The sequence below is a fragment of the Hermetia illucens genome, chromosome 3 (genome assembly GCF_905115235.1).
Source record: "Hermetia illucens chromosome 3, iHerIll2.2.curated.20191125, whole genome shotgun sequence".
Classification (NCBI taxonomy): Eukaryota; Metazoa; Arthropoda; class Insecta; order Diptera; family Stratiomyidae; genus Hermetia; species Hermetia illucens.
This window is the reverse complement of record NC_051851.1, coordinates 119313613-119329960: the sequence shown is the minus strand read 5'-3', so window position 1 is coordinate 119329960 and position 16348 is coordinate 119313613. Positions and strand designations below refer to the sequence as shown.

Sequence of the window (16348 nt, the reverse complement as noted above, 5' to 3'; positions counted from 1 at the left end):
TTCTATAATCTTCTTTTATCTAACTCTTTCACGGCATATCTCCGATTGAGATCCTTTCTTATCTTAAAGCGTAAAAGTGGACAAGTGGAAGGGTTTCAAGCTAAACCTGTTTTCACACACACATATTCACCACACACATGTATTATTGGAAGATCTCCGTCAAGATCCATCCCCAATTTTCTCATTTGTGTAGGATTTCAAGCTATGGCAAAAAGTTAGTACGTCTACTAATTGCGTGTTACCATGCTCGTCCTACACGTTTAACTAAACCTATTCCACGACAATTATTACATAGTTTTCATCCGATTGCGCATTGATAATCAATGAGTCGGAGACACTTTAACTCTCATTGCACATTCCGAATACGAAATAAGTGAGAGATATAGAGCTCATGTTTTGTCTCAGTTTTAGCTTTTTACACATTTCGATTTCACCACTTAACACAAACCAAACTTTTCCTGTCATAACCAAACCAATATACTGCAAAGTTTATCCTGCTGAAAAGCAGGAAGACTTGTGGGCTATTGTGGGCATTCTGACTAGTCCAATTCACTAGCTGGGCATATGTTCAGAATAGAAATTACCCAAGATGATATGCGTCCATCCTGTATCACATCCACTAACGGAAATCCTGTGATACATAAACGAATCCGGGATATTCCGTTACACGGGGGAATTGAGTACAATGACCTATTAAGGTCTGAGTGCTCAGGGGCTTTGCCTCTCCCCACCTCAAGCACACACACACGCCTTATTCGGAAGTAAACCAATTGTCCAGTTTACAGACGGGTAATATTTTTCGTTGGCTAAGATTCTCCTTTTTCGAAAACTGGCATCTTTGGCGGCAATCTTCGTTGCCACCAGCCCATTTCACATACAAATGTGCGATTGAATTCCTCACATTTTTAAGGTTTTGTGTAAACACAAAACCTTATTAAAATCGGTTTACTGTCTGTCTGTCTGTCTGTCTGTCTGTCCGTCCGTCCGTCTGTCTGTCTGTCTGTCCGTCACACGCATTTTTCTCGGAGACGGTTATAGCCATTGACACCAAATTTGGTGGAAAGCTGGGAACTGTGAACGCTCACGCATACAGTGAATTACATCCTTTTACTTTGAATTTAAGGGAGGGTCCCCATACATGCAAAAGGGGGGTGTAAATTTTTTTTTCATCAAATATAGTCATGTGGGGTATCAAATTAAAGGTCTCGGTCAGTACTTTTCGAAGCTGGTCTTAGTTTTCACATTTGTTGGAAAGGTGGGGAGTGCGGGTGGTTGAAAGTGACCATTCCTTTACGGGGGCCATTCTCAGAAACTACCCAACCGAAAAATCTGAAAAAAATCAAGAGGCTGCCATTATATGGTGCCTGGGCTCCGAAATACCTTCCACACTGATATCTGCATAAATAAAGTTAACAATAGTATATTACTATAATTTTTAGTAATTCGCTGCCGAACCCCCCTTAAATTTACGCTAGGACCACGAAATTTCGCAACAATATAGGGTATAACATAGAGCATGATCTTACCAAGTTTGGTGGAAATCGCAGTATTACTAACAAAGTTATAATACGTCAAAGTTGTCGCTTCTTTGCAAATTCAAGATTATGAATGTCAATATCATCCGAAAGTGGATATTCCCATATAATATATGCATATATTGCGTGCTACGTACTAAGAAATACACAAAACCTTTCGTACCTGAAGCGTCCAGCTTCCGGTTTCCCGACTTGTTTACACTGTGTCAGGGTATATGCTACATGAGGCTGTAATCTCTGAAGAATGGAGGACAGAGGTCTAAGGTTATCTATCACTGCAATTCTTTCGTTTAAATAGAACTTTGACAGATCAAGAAGATGAAATAAGATGATCATCTATTCAAATTTTAGTTGATGAGAAACCGTAAAGCCGTCATTGCTTGACTTTTTAAGGTTTTGTGTAAACACAAAACCTTATTAAAATCGGTTTACTGTCTGTCTGTCTGTCTGTCTGTCCGTCACACGCATTTTTCTCGGAGACGGTTATAGCGATTGACACCAAATTTGGTGGAAAGGTGGGAACTGTAAACGCTCACGCATACAGTGAGTTACATCCTTTTACGTCGAATTTAAGGGGGGGTCCCCATACATGCAAAACGGGGGTGTAAAATTTTTTTTCATCAAATATAGTCATATGGGATATCAAATTAAAGGTCTCGATTAGTACTTTTCAAAGCCGATCTTAGTTTTGACATTCGTTGGAAGGGTGGGGAGTGCGGGGGGTTGAAAGTGATCACTTTTTTAAGGGGGCCATTCTCAGAAACTACCAAACCGAAAAATCTGAAAAAAATCAGGAGGCTGCCACTACATGGTGCCTGGGCTTCGAAATACCTTCTACGCCGATATCTGTTTAAATAAAGTTAATAATAGTATATTACTACAATTTTTTGTAATTGGTTGGAAACCCCTCTTAAGTTCATCCTAGTACCATGAAATTTTGTAGTGATATAGGCTATAATATAGAGCATGATCTTACCAAGTTTGATGGAAAGCGCACTATTACTAACAAAGTTATAATACCTCAAATTTGTTGCTTCTTTGAAAATTGAAGACTATGAATGTCAATATCACCCGAAAGTGGATATTACGTGCTAAGAAATACACAAAACCTTTCGTACCTGAAGCGCCCAGTTTCCGATTTCCCGACTTGTTTTTAGTTGCGTATTTTTTAAAGTTACGATACAGCGAGCTTGGTTATGAACGGTGTTTTGACTTTTTAATGTTTTTGGTTTGCGCACTAAGAGGTAGGACGACATGATGAAGATGCGTTGGCAAAATGTTGTTCCTAGCCATTTCAGATATGCAGGATAGACATGCAAATTGATTATTCAATCTAATGCAATTACTTTTATTTATTTTCAGTTCTTTTTGGAAGCAAAACGCAAAAGCTATTGCTGATGTTAACAGCAACATACTGACATGTTTCAGTAGAGCTTGGCAGACGCATAATGATCAAGAAGTTTCCTACAGCTATTGCCCCGAAGTCGATTTTAGACGCTACCTAGGAATGCATGGATCGATGTCTCACATCTACTATTACAAATATATGCAGTCTCAACCTCCAGTCTTCCGAGGTGAGCCTTTACCAAATTTCGAAGACGTATTTTCTCAACCAATAGAACTATCGATACAATCCACAAAGCATCTGGAGAAAGTTGGTCTTCTTTCGAAAGGATCAATCGATAAAGAAACACGAATTAATAAATTATACTTAAAGGTGAGGTTTTGATTAAAAGGTATTTATTTGGTGGCTAAAAGTATGTTTGCGGCAATTTCTAGGGAATGGAAACAGTTTTTCTTCTGCCGGTTCTCTTTATTTTGGATAAATATCGGGTACAGATTCTGAACGGGGATATTCAATCCTGGGATAATTGCAAATATTGGAAGCTAACTGAGAAATACATCGGGGCTATCCCTGCAGTGGAGCGCACAAATGATGACTTTGATGCCCCGGCAAAACTTTTAACAGCAGTTGATGCCGAGTATTGCAGGTAATTGAATTTGATAAAAATGCTTCAATAGAAACTGAAAGTGCGTATCTACATTGACAGTAACATATTAGCGATATTCATGCAATACCAAGTATTTAAAAGTTTATGCGAACGGGTTGGCGAATATGTTCCTGGCGATTCAAGTAAACCATTGGATAATTGTGATTTATCCGGACACACTGAAATTGGTGAAATTTTAAGGTAATTTTCATTTTAAGAATTCGTGAATTTTGAGATCAATTTTAAGTTAGCTAACGACAAAGGATCGTAGTTCGATGCAGCAAAATTTACTCTGGAAAAATATTCTTACTAAGGTTAAGATTTTGAAAAGGAAATCATGCTAAGTGTATCACAGATACTAAACTAACCATCGGGCCAACTTCTCGAAAGTTTTCTGCGCTATTTAAAAGAAATGCATCTGAAGTCCTCCGTGCAGGATTAGCTTCTATCAAAACCTCAGTTACCTACCAGTGAGAGTACTGGTTAATTATATATAAACAAAACTTAAAAAAATAAAAATTAAAAACAGGACAAATAAAAAAAATAATTGGAAATAAGAAATCAAGGCCTCCTTCTCTTTGGAACCTCTCAAAGATCAGACTGCAACGAGGTATATTAATTTTTCTTCACTTTTAAGGTTTTGTGTGCAACAAAGCCTTATTAGAATCAATTCCGTGTCGGTCATCCGATTTATGATATTTGGAAACGGTTGAATTGTTTGTCATGAAATTTAGTAAAAACGTGTGCCGTTGAATTCCTTAAGCAAGTGGCATCATTTTGAGTGGGGCTCCCTATACATGTGAAAGGAGGGTGAACATTTTTTTTCATAGAATATGGCCATGTGGGGTATCAAATGCAAATGCATATTTGATATCGAGTGAAATGTAGGAGAGCGAGGGCTCAAAAAGTGTAACAGGGCTTTTTCTCAGAACCTATCCTAACGAAAAATCTGAAAAAAAAACAGAATATTGCATCTATATGATATCTAGGCCTTAAGGGGGTCATCCCGTGTGCCGGATCCGCGGAATCGATTTTTTTTTTTACATCAATTGTATCTAGATATAGTATAGAATATATGGGTAAAGTGATTTTTTGATATTCGGAGTTGTTTGGAAATTATAGTGTTGAACACGTGATAAGTCGCATGTCAGATTTATGTCGATCGCCGTAATAAAGCTCGTATTTATCGGTCCGAATGACGTTCGAATGACTTCGCTAAAAGAACAAGAATTGAAGCCAAGGCTGTACATGTGTTTCTTGAAGAAACCTAAGGTTTGTACATTAGGTATAGCAGATTAATGGACACTTAAGATTTTATACCTAAAAATCGCATTCTACTTTTTAAATGCGTTTTTCTCAAAACCACATGTTGAAAATCGCCTGCCACCATAGCCCAAAATCTATCCAACGAAATTCTTTGAAATTTTCACCACTTATTCAGAATATATTTCTACGGTCCGCAAACTAGGATGATTGCGATTCATTCAGTAGTTTTTCTTTTATTCATTAAAGAAGCCTTAAAAAAGCAACAAAATTCAGAAAAAAAAGTTTAACATGGCACCAAAAATGTACCTTATTAGTATTTTTTAATAATCCTAGTTTGCGGACTGTAGTTAAGTCTTGATGTTAAAATGTCGTTTACGTTTTTTCTTTAAGGTGATCGTAGTGCCCCCTAGTGTGGTAGCAGAAAAACACCTTTGGAGATGGGTGTATAAATTGCTCTGTATTTCAATAACGAACTATGCGATTGGGCTGGGGAAATTCCTACGTATACTCAAGATATTAGTTAATATATGATGAAAAATTCGTATTTGTATCTTCATCGAGTACTTCACAAAAAATTTATAAAAAAAGCCAAAAAACGGCCTTCACACGGGATGCCCCACTTAAAAAACATCCCTCTCAGATATCTGCACAAATAAAGTTAATAATAGCATATTAGCATATTCATGTTAGAAGTACAACATTTGCCAGCGGTATAAGGCGAAACTTTGGGAAGTGTGAAGGAAATCCAGCTATTACTCACAAAGTTATAGAAGGTGAAAATTTTACATTTTATGTGAATTTCGCGCATTCTAAAACGTGACATGACATCACCATTACATATCAATTCGTGAATACCATAACAACGTGAACTCATATGAACTGGAGGTCGCAGGAAAACATTTCGTTTTAGTTGTTAATAAGTTAGATATCAATTACTTGAGACAGAGGTATGTATGTTTTTATATGTATTAGCTAATGAAGCTTTGGGGTAGTGCCTAATACAGATAGATATATTTGTACAATACATTAAACCAGCGTTGAGCACAATATTTATGTCTGTAAAATGTAATAATATCTTCTAGTTTGAAAAAACATGAAGGAATATTTTGGGTTTATATAATATTTGTATATATATAAGAATGTAACAATTTTCTCATATAAAATGAACACAAAACTTTCATACTCGAAAAACCAGCTTCCGGAATTTCAATTTGTCTTAATTTCGGACGCCAACTCAAAAATTGTTGGTTTGAGAAAAACGCGTTTTGATAACCCTACTGCCTACTTTTAATTTGCGATGTCTGCACTACTTATTTATTTTATTTATATCTGAATATTTATTACTTTTTGACAACGTTCTGATAGTTTTTCAAGATTCGTTGTCATTAACGGCGGAAAAACCGGTATCCGATCTTATTAAGGGACTCCAGACACCCCGGTTTTATGCCGAGGTTCACCAATTCGATATCCCTAAAAGCTGTTTGGCGTGCTGACCTACGCCATCGCTGGATCTCTCACCATAGATATTGCCCATATGAAGTTTCCGGGCTGGATCACCGCACCACCGCAAACTATTAAACCGGATTTTATCCATAACTTGACGGTCAGGGTATCGCTCATAGATTTCGTCGTTATGTAGGCTACGGAATCGTCCAGCCTCGCGTAGGGCCCAAAAATTCTTCGGAGGATTCTTCTCTCCAACGCGGCCAAGAGTTCGCAATTTTTCTTGCTAAGAAGTCTCCTATTTCTATTCTTCTCGTTTGACCAGTGCGGTTTGATGTTGTTGGTTGGGTGGTTATAGTGCTACCATGTACTTTGTCTTGCTTTCATTAATGTTCAGTCGGAGATTTCGCGTCGTCTGCTCGATCTGGCTGAAGGTAGACTGTACATCTTTAGTCGTTCTTCTTCAACGTAGATCAGTAGTGGGTGGACTTGAATAGGATGGTGCCTCTTACATTTACATCTGCATCGTTAATTGCTTTCTCTGGGGTCAGGTTAAAGAGGGCGCATTACAGGGCATCTCCTTGTCTTAGATCGTTGTTGATGTTGAATGATCTCGAGAGTGATCTTGCTGGTTTTATCTGGCCTTGCACATTGATCAGGCTCAGCGTAGTCAGCCTTATCAATTTCGTCGGGATACCGAATTCTCTCATGGCCGTATAGAGTTTTACTCTGGTTATGCTGTCATAGGCGGCTTTAAAGTCGATGAAATGCCAATTTTTCCAGTTTTTCCATTGCTTGTTGCAGAGAGAAAATCTGATCTGTTGCTGATTTGCCTGGAGTGAAGCCTCTTTGGTATGGACCAACGATGTTCTAGGCGTATGGTGTTATCCAGCCTGGTAAGATAGCGAAGAATATTTATAGACGATACTCAGCAACGTGATACTTTTATAATTGCTGCACTGTGTGCCATCGCCTTTTTTATGGATGGGACAGATAATGTCCCGTTGCCAGTCGTCAGGCGTTAATTCGTTGTTCCACAATTTAAGCATCAGTTGATGAACCGCTTGATGTTGTTGGTCGAACCAGCCGTTTTTCAAGGTTGCCATTTTTTATGAGAAAAACTCATCCAGCCAGCTGTTCATTCGAAATTAGAATTTCAAATAATTGACATTACTATCTCAAATTACCTTGTCGCTGGACAAAGAAATTGTTAAAAGGCTAAGTTTAAACAAGTCGGAATACCGGAAGCTGGCGCTTCGAGTATAAAGGTTTTGTGTTCATCTTATATATTCACTTTTTTCCCCGAGATCCCCGAGGGGCTCGAACCAGTTGTTCTGCCCTTCTAGCTGACGTAATATCTGCGTCCTAGGTTTCTTGTGAAGAGGCAATGCTGCTAATGACCGATACACACCGGGACACACTGGAAGTTCCCGGATGGGGGTGATAATGAGCCTAGCTCTATCAAGGTGGTAGTTGTGGCGTGTATCAGGAGCCAGCCCCTTCTGGACTCTGGTCGGATAGTGTGTATTGAACTATAGTGTGCGTTGCCCCGATCGAGCATTGTTCCGTTTGTGAGTTCCGGGATCAGCTAATCGTTGGTCCGGCCTCAGGGAACTGGGGTAGGGGCTTTGTCCCCGAGGGTATACCCGTTTCTGACTTTTGCGACCAACTCCCTTGCACACGATGCGGTGGTAAAAAACACATAAACAAAACGAACGAGGAGATAGTGGAAGTGGAGAGTAAGCAGGCTGCGTTTATACGCAGCACGAAAATGCGTCGCTCGTCCCAGCGCCCAGCGAAGAACACAGCGAGGGTTGAAATACTCGACGACGGACTGCGCAGGCGGAGAGCAGGAATCGCAAAGTGATGGGTCATCTGCAACGGAGGCGGGAACCTAGACAGTACCACGCCGAAACAATGCAAATGGTTTTGAATATAAGTCGAGTGGGAGCACCGTCGATTACTCTGGCGAAAGCTGAAGAGAAAATTCTTATTAAGAAATGCGTGACAGTTGCAAAGCGTATGCGTTCCTAGAAAAAAACGTCAGCCAAGGGGTGGAAACTGGCTGATGGGGATGGAGGAGCTCCTGCAGAGCGAACTGGGGAAAAACGAAAGGATGAAGGGGCATCTGAAGGAGACTTTACTCAGGTACTCTCCAGGGCGAAAAGGGACAGGAGACAACAACACGCCGCGCCATCAGAAAAACCTCTACTTAAAATTAAGACCGTCACGAAGGACGGAGCAACAAAAGAAAAGGTGGGGAGACGATCGAGCACTAGACTAGACTAGAGGACTAGAGCGCCAACTCTGCATAGTAAGTTGACGGATGGCAAGACTTTTGAGGGAGTCCTCAGTGAAATCCGTTACAAGGTTAAACTCGAAAGTAGCGGAGCGGAAGTGTCTTCCATTCGTAAAACGAAGGGTGGTGGAGTCCTAGTCGAACTAGGCCCGATGATAACAAATAAAGTTACGTTTTCTAAAGCAGTGAAGGGGCTCCTGGGAGATAAATCTTTGGTTTCCAGAACCTACATGTTCTCAGGAAATCCGAAACCTTGACTGCCTCACAGAAAAGACGGGGACGGGACACAGCGGGGAAATTAAAATCGGTTGGGTAGTGTGTAGGATTTAGTTCTGGGCCGCCCTAACCAAATGTTGCAGCTGTTTGAATTATGGGCACACGTCTGCAACTTGGCGGGGACCTGATAGAAGGGCGGCATGCCGCAAATATGGTCAGCCAAGCCATAAAGCGAACACCTGCAATGAAAAGGAAAGCTGCATCCTATGCGTCCCTCCGCGTCTGATGAAAAGGTTGAGCATACTGTGGGTTTGGGGTGGTGGCCAGTATTCAGAGCAGAACTGAAAGAGTTAGGACACGGTCATCATGATTCGCATCCTACAAATCAATATGCACCGAAGTGCAATCGTTCACGAGTTGCTAGCGCAGTTCGCTGCATCAGTGAGCAGTACCGAAACAAGGACCCAGCTTGAAGGCACCCTGACATATCAGGTACTGTTGCCGAGGGGACGGCTTTGTTTGGATTCGGTGTTTAAGGATAACGTTTTTCAGTATCTATCTTGCAACAAACGAAACGATGCCGATCTTTTGACGCAATCTTGATGCTTTGGAGGTCGGGGGTGACTTCAATGTCAGGGCACTTCAATGGAGCATGTCTCACTCCGACTCCAGAAGGAAACGAATTCTGGAAATGACGGCGAGATCAGGGCTGGCAGTTCTAAACACCGGATCCACTCTAACGTTCCGGCGCCCAGGGCTGCGGGGGAAGCATTACAGGCGTAACCTTCGCGTCGGACTCAATGGTGTCGCCGGTGGACGGGTGGCGAGTTTTGGAAGGCTTCTCGGCAAGCAACCATCAATACATTGCCTTCGAACTGGTGAACACAAACTTTCGCTGTGCGCCACCTCGGCGCTTTTCTATGCATGGAACGCGAAAGTGAATACCGGCAGTTTTGTCGAAACTCTTGAAACAGGTGGGGCCGCGCTCTAAAATTCTTTGGGTATTGTTTTCTTCCTTCTGAGAGATGTTTACACATAAAATTATGTGAAGCATATTTTGAATGCCGGCTCAGTTCGATGAGCAGGCGTTTACTGGCGGAATTCACATTCATTCATGTTTAGCTTTTCTGTTGTTAGTTATTGGCAGGTTGGCGGTGAATATTTTGAAGAACGAAGAGAGCTTTTGGGTTTTGTAATTTGTAATTAAAGAATGCGAATATGTATGTATGTTGTTTGCCCTGTAGTTACTTACCCAAAAGATAAACGAATTTGCGGTATTCACAGCAGGACCGATGGATTGCATGACTTTTTCCTATTTATTACGATAGAATTTGATCTTAGGCCACGAATGGACAAAATAGTATAATGGTCTAGCGTAATAATTACTACTCTTATTTCACTTTTCAGACTGTCAACTTTGCTATGATGTATGATTTGATCCTACATTGTATTATTATAAGCAAATTTTTGAGAAATTTCTTTTCCTTATTTTTATAGGCAAGCTATGGCTATGGGTTCATCAAGGCATTGGCGTGAAGTTCTCCGTGCATTAACTGGTCATGCAACCATTGACCCATCGGGCTTTTTGGATTATTTTAAACCACTCATGGATTGGCTTGTAAAAGATAACACAGAGAAAAATCTTAATCTAGGGTGGGAGGAAACTACTACTTGTCTTAATAATTCCCCAAGTCAATATGCCGGCAACAATTTATACAAATAAATTAGATTAATTTTATCGCTATATCTATGAAAATGAATGTAAAATATGAAAGATAATGTACAAATAATAGAAACTTTTATGGAATAGGAGAAAGCATTTTGGATCTATACTCTTGTACTTAATAATAACGAATTTAATTATTTATTTAAAGAGGACAGTATGCAGAGAGAATGATATTAAATATTGTTTTGAGAAAGGGAAGATAGTAAAAACCAAAGGTGCTCTAAATCACCGACATAGTCTCGGAGTCGGGAGTGTGTAGTTTCTGTGGCTTTGCGAGATGTGAAATACTTTTTTCGTCTTTTCCTGAGACAATCTCAGAAGGGATTAAATAATATGTAATATTTTCCGCTTCTCTTTTATTTTAACGCCGCTTAACTTTGCCAATTTATTGTACTTCTCCCAATTTCCCACTTTCCACCCCAATATGTACATACATCAACCATTTAATATTTTAAAATCCATAATTTCATTTTATTTATCGAAACCAACCACCTGGTACCTTTCCATAAAAGTGTAATCTCATTTATATTTGAAAAAAAAATTCAATTTGTACATAATGATAATTCACTAATATTGCGTAATCGGTCAAAACAAAACGTTGACCTTGTGCATATGCTTGCCCAGGATCGATTGGATTGGATGCGGGCTAAGAAGACTATATACAGAAGGTTGAACTCCCAGCACATTCTTTAAAATGTTATAGAGACGGGAAAGTCTTGCACATATTCTGTCGCGACGGGAGTGGGCACGAGCAAAATTGCGCATATATGGGCTGGTGTTTGTGCCGTGTAAGGAATGCAGCACATTCGTGTGTACCCACGTGGTTACGATCACATGGCTAATGATTGTTACGAGCACGTGGCTGCATCTGCCATAACAACAGACATTGCACATTGCTTCCCAGGCAAAACTTTCTGAAAGGTTCATTTTAGATTAATGGTAATGGATCTTAATGGAATCAATGAGCGAATGATGCTTCAATATTCGTCTATAGGAAGCTTGGTGGAAGCAAACACACGCATGATTATTGGCAATAGATCCATGTTTGTTTTCCTAAGAAGTGAGGAGGGAATAAGTGAACTACACATAAAAAAACCATCTAGGCGACACCGACACTCCAATAATGCTTACTTACAGCGCCCTTTCCCGAAAGGTGCCGATTCCGTGCCTGCTTGTCGCTTAGGTTGCTACTCCTGTGTAAAGTCTCTGCATGCAGGCCAAATTTTTCATTGAGAAAATTTCAAATTCGAAGTTCAAGTTCGGCGGGATCAGAAATTAGCTGCCCCGGAACCGACTGTCTCAGAGAGGGACAGCTTATGAGTTGGATATAGAGGGGGTTCGTTTTAGTGCCTCAAACAGAAAAGACGCGGAGTAACAGCTGGCTCTTTGCATAGCAATTCTTATTCTAGAGATGGTGCTTGACGGTGTGCCATACAAACTGATCTGTAATGCTTTTCGAACACACCTAGAACTAAAAAAACTCGTGCGCTGGGTTAAGTTGCTCTATCACGACCGGAAAAGTAAAATTCGAAGAGTAACGGCATACCAAAAATGCTTCGTGTTGCTGTCGGTATTTGTCAAGGAAGCGCCCTCTCACCACTCCTCTTTGTTCTTGGTATGGACAATGTTCCAAGGGACACCCAACGTCCACAGCCCTATATACTGCTTTATGCAGATGATTTCTCATAGCAAGGCAGATCTCGAGCAACTTGTCTATAAATGCAATGATCACCTCATCCAATACGGTCTAAGATTGAATCTGAATAATACAGAGTTTTTGTTGATTGATCCCCTTGAAACAGGCACAATCACTGTCATTGGCAGTGACCTGCCCAGAACTGAACGATTTAAATATCTCGGGTCAATGTTCCCAGCCAATGGCGATGTGCGTTAAGAAATTTGCGCAACCTGGATGAAGTGGCGATCCACAACTGGTGTTTTTTGTGATCGATGTATCAACGAACATCTGAAATCTAAAATTTATCACAGCGCCATCCGCCCTGTCGCTCTCTATGGTTTTGAGTGTTGGCCGATTATAAAAGACAATGAACGGCGTCTGGCGGTAATGGAGACGAAGACATTAAGTTGGACCAGTGACGTAACAGGCCATGATCACATCCGAAATGAATCGAAATGGGATTTTACTGGTCACTGGATCACGAGAGAGGCCTCTTCGATGATATGGCCATGCGCTTGCCAAGATTGATCTGAACAACCAAGTCGATAGGGAACAACCGGCCGAAACAACGGTGACTTGATATTTTTAATAGTGATTTGAAAGCCTCGCAATTGCATAGAAATCAGGCGTTTGACAAAGGAAAATGGCGGAACTGATGAAGATAAACTGATCCCGCTTGTGAAGGAAGAAGAAGACCATTCAAGGGTATAGTGATGAGTATCGGGAGCGACATAGTTGGGAGCATTTCAAGATTACAAAAAGCAGTGCAAAGGCAAGTTGTCGAGAACAACATCAAGGGTGCAATTTAGCGTAGCTGCTCATGAAGCGGCGTAAGCAAGAGAAGGGTGGAAAGAGTTGTTAGGTGAGTATAAGGAGATTCAACGGTACTAAAATTATATCGCAGTTTATTCGTTAGGTGAAGTTTGATGAAAATCGCCTGCGGTCAAAGCTAGACTGGGCGACAACGTTGAATCCATGAGAATATGTGACTTTGAAATAAGTTATTACACCACATTACCGCGTGTCACCCTTCCATGCTTTCACACATAAGAGAGGTACAGTGAAGAATAAATAGAAGAGCAGCTTGCGATATTGAGATGGCAACCTTCGGAAGGATGGTGGAAAGGGAGCGAGGTGAAGAGGGTTCAACCTGATTAGTATAAGTTGTGGTGCTACACAGCGCTGTTATCGTCAGATGAAGGTCGTGCAAAACTAATGAAGTAAAATGTTTGGTTTGGAGGGAGCGTAGAATTGGCAGGCGAGGGTGGAGGATTTGGCGCGCGGGTGACTTAAGCTTAGCATCATTCGTAACAACAATTTTCGCTACCAGTTTCAGTCATACGCGATACTCGACGAAAATTTAATGCGAACGTTGAGAGAAGCGCTAGGAAAACATAGAGACTTAGCAAGACTTGAAAGGACTTCTCATAGCATTCATCGCAGAAATTCGGATCGTAACGAGTCTAGCTTCTTAGACTGGCGAGGACGGCGCCGTAATGCTTACACTGAGAGATTTCCGAGTGAAGTCAAAAGTCCAAAAATTGTAAATTGGTCCACTGCCCTCAGAATGAGTATAAGAGATGAATAAAGCGAAAAGCGTCACTTTTGAATAAGAGAAGGAAAAAAGGTAATCAGAACCTATACATTCTTCACGAGCTTACTGCTTAGGTAGGACATCGGTTTTCGATTTTTGCTGTTGCGATTCAGGTAAATAAGGTTTTTGTTATTGATATATACATATGTATATGAGAGTGTTCCTGACCCACAATCTTTTAATCTTTCATTTACTACCGATGTCAAATCTAAGACTTGCTTTGTAAAATACTAATCGAGATTTTCCTTTGATGCCCGACATGGCTGTATTTAGAGAAAAACAATTTTGCACTCCTTTTTCGGCGAATGAAGTTACTGGCGGCGCGCTAAACAGCACGGTATCAGGCGAAGAAAGGTATGTGGACAACTAGGCTTATTCCGAACATAAATATGTGGACTACGCAAAACCTAGGCGGAACGAACTATGATTTGACACAGTTCTTAAGTGGACACGGTGGGTACTGGGAGTATCACTCAAATTTTGATGAACCACGTGAGTGTCCTATGAGCGAAAGTGCAACCGAAGATACGCAAAATACGTGCCTTTCATCTGCTCATATTTTAAGGATATGGCAAGAAACCTGGATTCCTGGAGTCCTGATTAGCGGTAGAAAATGTGGTAAGCTACATGATCAAATCGGATTTAGGGCAGACCGCGATAGTTGCAACGGTGCACCAGCAGCTAAAAGAAGCAGAAGCTGGCTTGAGGCAGAAAAGCGAAAATGCTGCAATTAAACCGTGGCAATAGTAGTAGTGAATGCGATTAGGATGAGCGAATCAATACGCCAGTCCTGCAGAGAGAGTGGGGGGAAAATAGGGAGGTTTTATCGGTAGGTGTTCGGCATGCGCGCCCTCGAATATCCATGATAGATGCCATTAAACCTAGAACGAAATAAGTCGGGAAAGCAGAAGCTGGATGCTTCACGTATGAACGGTTTTGTGTATATCTTAAATATGAATATTTGAGTGGATATTTTTATCATCTGCACCTAACTTGTAGTGATTTCAGGGTTGCTTACGATGCGGGAAGTGGGTCACTGAGGTACCCGAGCAAGTAGTTATGACCTCTCAGTTGGCATTATTCCTGTGGTAGTAGCTTCGACTCACGCCGGCATACACTGGGAGTCCCTGGAGCCGCTCACCACCTTTTGCGACGACGATGGGGTAATGTGAGTTTAGCTCTGTCAATTTGGTAGTTGCGGCGTATATCAGGAACCAGTCCCTTCGGGGTCGAGTAGTGTGCATTGAACCACTATTGCTGACCGCGTTGCCACGAGCGAACGTTGATCGTTGGTGCGTTCCGGGATCAGACTACCCCCTCAAGCAACTGGGGTAAGGACTTTGTCCCCGTTTCCGGTTATTGCGGTTTGCTACCGTGCACACGATGCGCTAGTGAAACTTCCGCCTAATTGAATTGTAATAGCGAACATTGAGAGCAAGAGAAAGTGAGCTACAACCAGAAGCAATCGTTCCCCCGCTGATAGCATCGTAAGCACCAAATAGATCGTAAAAAGCCCATTGAAAACTGTAAATTGCGGACAGAAGAAAAATGAAAGGAGGATGGCGCGCCTGAAGGTGACTTCACCCAGGTAGTGTTCAGGGCTCAAAAGAAAGTGGCAAAGAGGGACAAGAGCAGACAACACACTGCGCCGTTAGAGAACCCTCTGCCTAAAATTGAAGCCGGAATCATACGGGAGAGCACGAAAAGGAAAACTTGGGATACGAAGTAGGACTAGACCGCCTGTGCTGCTTATTTAGACGACGGAAGGCAAGAACTTTAGGGAAATCCGTTATAGGATTAAGCCTACATATAACGGAAGTGTCTTCTGTTCGGAAAACGAAGGGCGGTGGTCAAATTTGGCTCGGAGGTGAGCAGCAAAAGTACGTTCTGTGAAGCGGTCAAGTGGCCGCTGGGAAAGAAAGTTTTGGTTTCTAGTAGAGAATCCATGTGCTTTCTGGAAATCTGAGATCTCACCTGCCTCACAGAAAAGAACGGAAACGGCCACCAAGCGGGAATGTCCGCAGATTGATATCCCTTCTGCGAAATCTCGAGGCCAAAAACTCACTGTGGTGGAAGCTGCCGAGCAATAGGTGAAAACACTTTTAAGCAGCGAGAAAATCAGAATTGATTCGCTAGTATACGAATATGAATTCGGGGAGCCCTCACGAAAATATCACAGATGTTTAGATTATGGACTGCAATCCGCGGGTGACCCGACAGGAGGGCAACATGTCGCAGGTGCGGTACGTTTTAAAGCGAAATTATTGCAACGAAAAGCAGTGCTACATTTCATGCTGGGATCGTGGCGCGTCTGGTAAGAGCGTTTTTCGACGCAGGTTTGATGCTCTAGAGGATGCTACGTTGGACACGGAGAAGTGAATCCTAGTCTAGGGTGACTTCATACCAGGATGTGTGAATGGAGCGCCCCACACCCCGACTCCAACGTTCCGGTGCCCAGGCTATGAGGGCAGTATTCCCGACGTAACCTTGGCGTCGGCATTTTTGGTGTCGCTAGTGGACGGGTGATGAGTTCTGGAAGCCATCGCGATGCCCACTTTCCTCTATAAAAATGTTGGTATAGACAGCTCTCACAAGGCAAG

The 16348-nt window shown here is 41.6% G+C and overlaps 1 protein-coding gene across 1 annotated transcript in view; it reads left to right on the top strand.

The window, feature by feature from the left end:
• LOC119652119 (angiotensin-converting enzyme) overlaps positions 1-16348 on the top strand; it is a 168099-nt gene that overhangs the window by 86204 nt on the left and 65547 nt on the right. Inside the window, exons 14-17 of the mRNA XM_038056060.1 lie at positions 2898-3252; positions 3315-3526; positions 3587-3727; positions 10248-10471. Of these exons, the coding sequence (XP_037911988.1) occupies positions 2898-3252; positions 3315-3526; positions 3587-3727; positions 10248-10471 (932 nt within the window). The remainder of the gene's footprint in view (positions 1-2897; positions 3253-3314; positions 3527-3586; positions 3728-10247; positions 10472-16348) is intronic.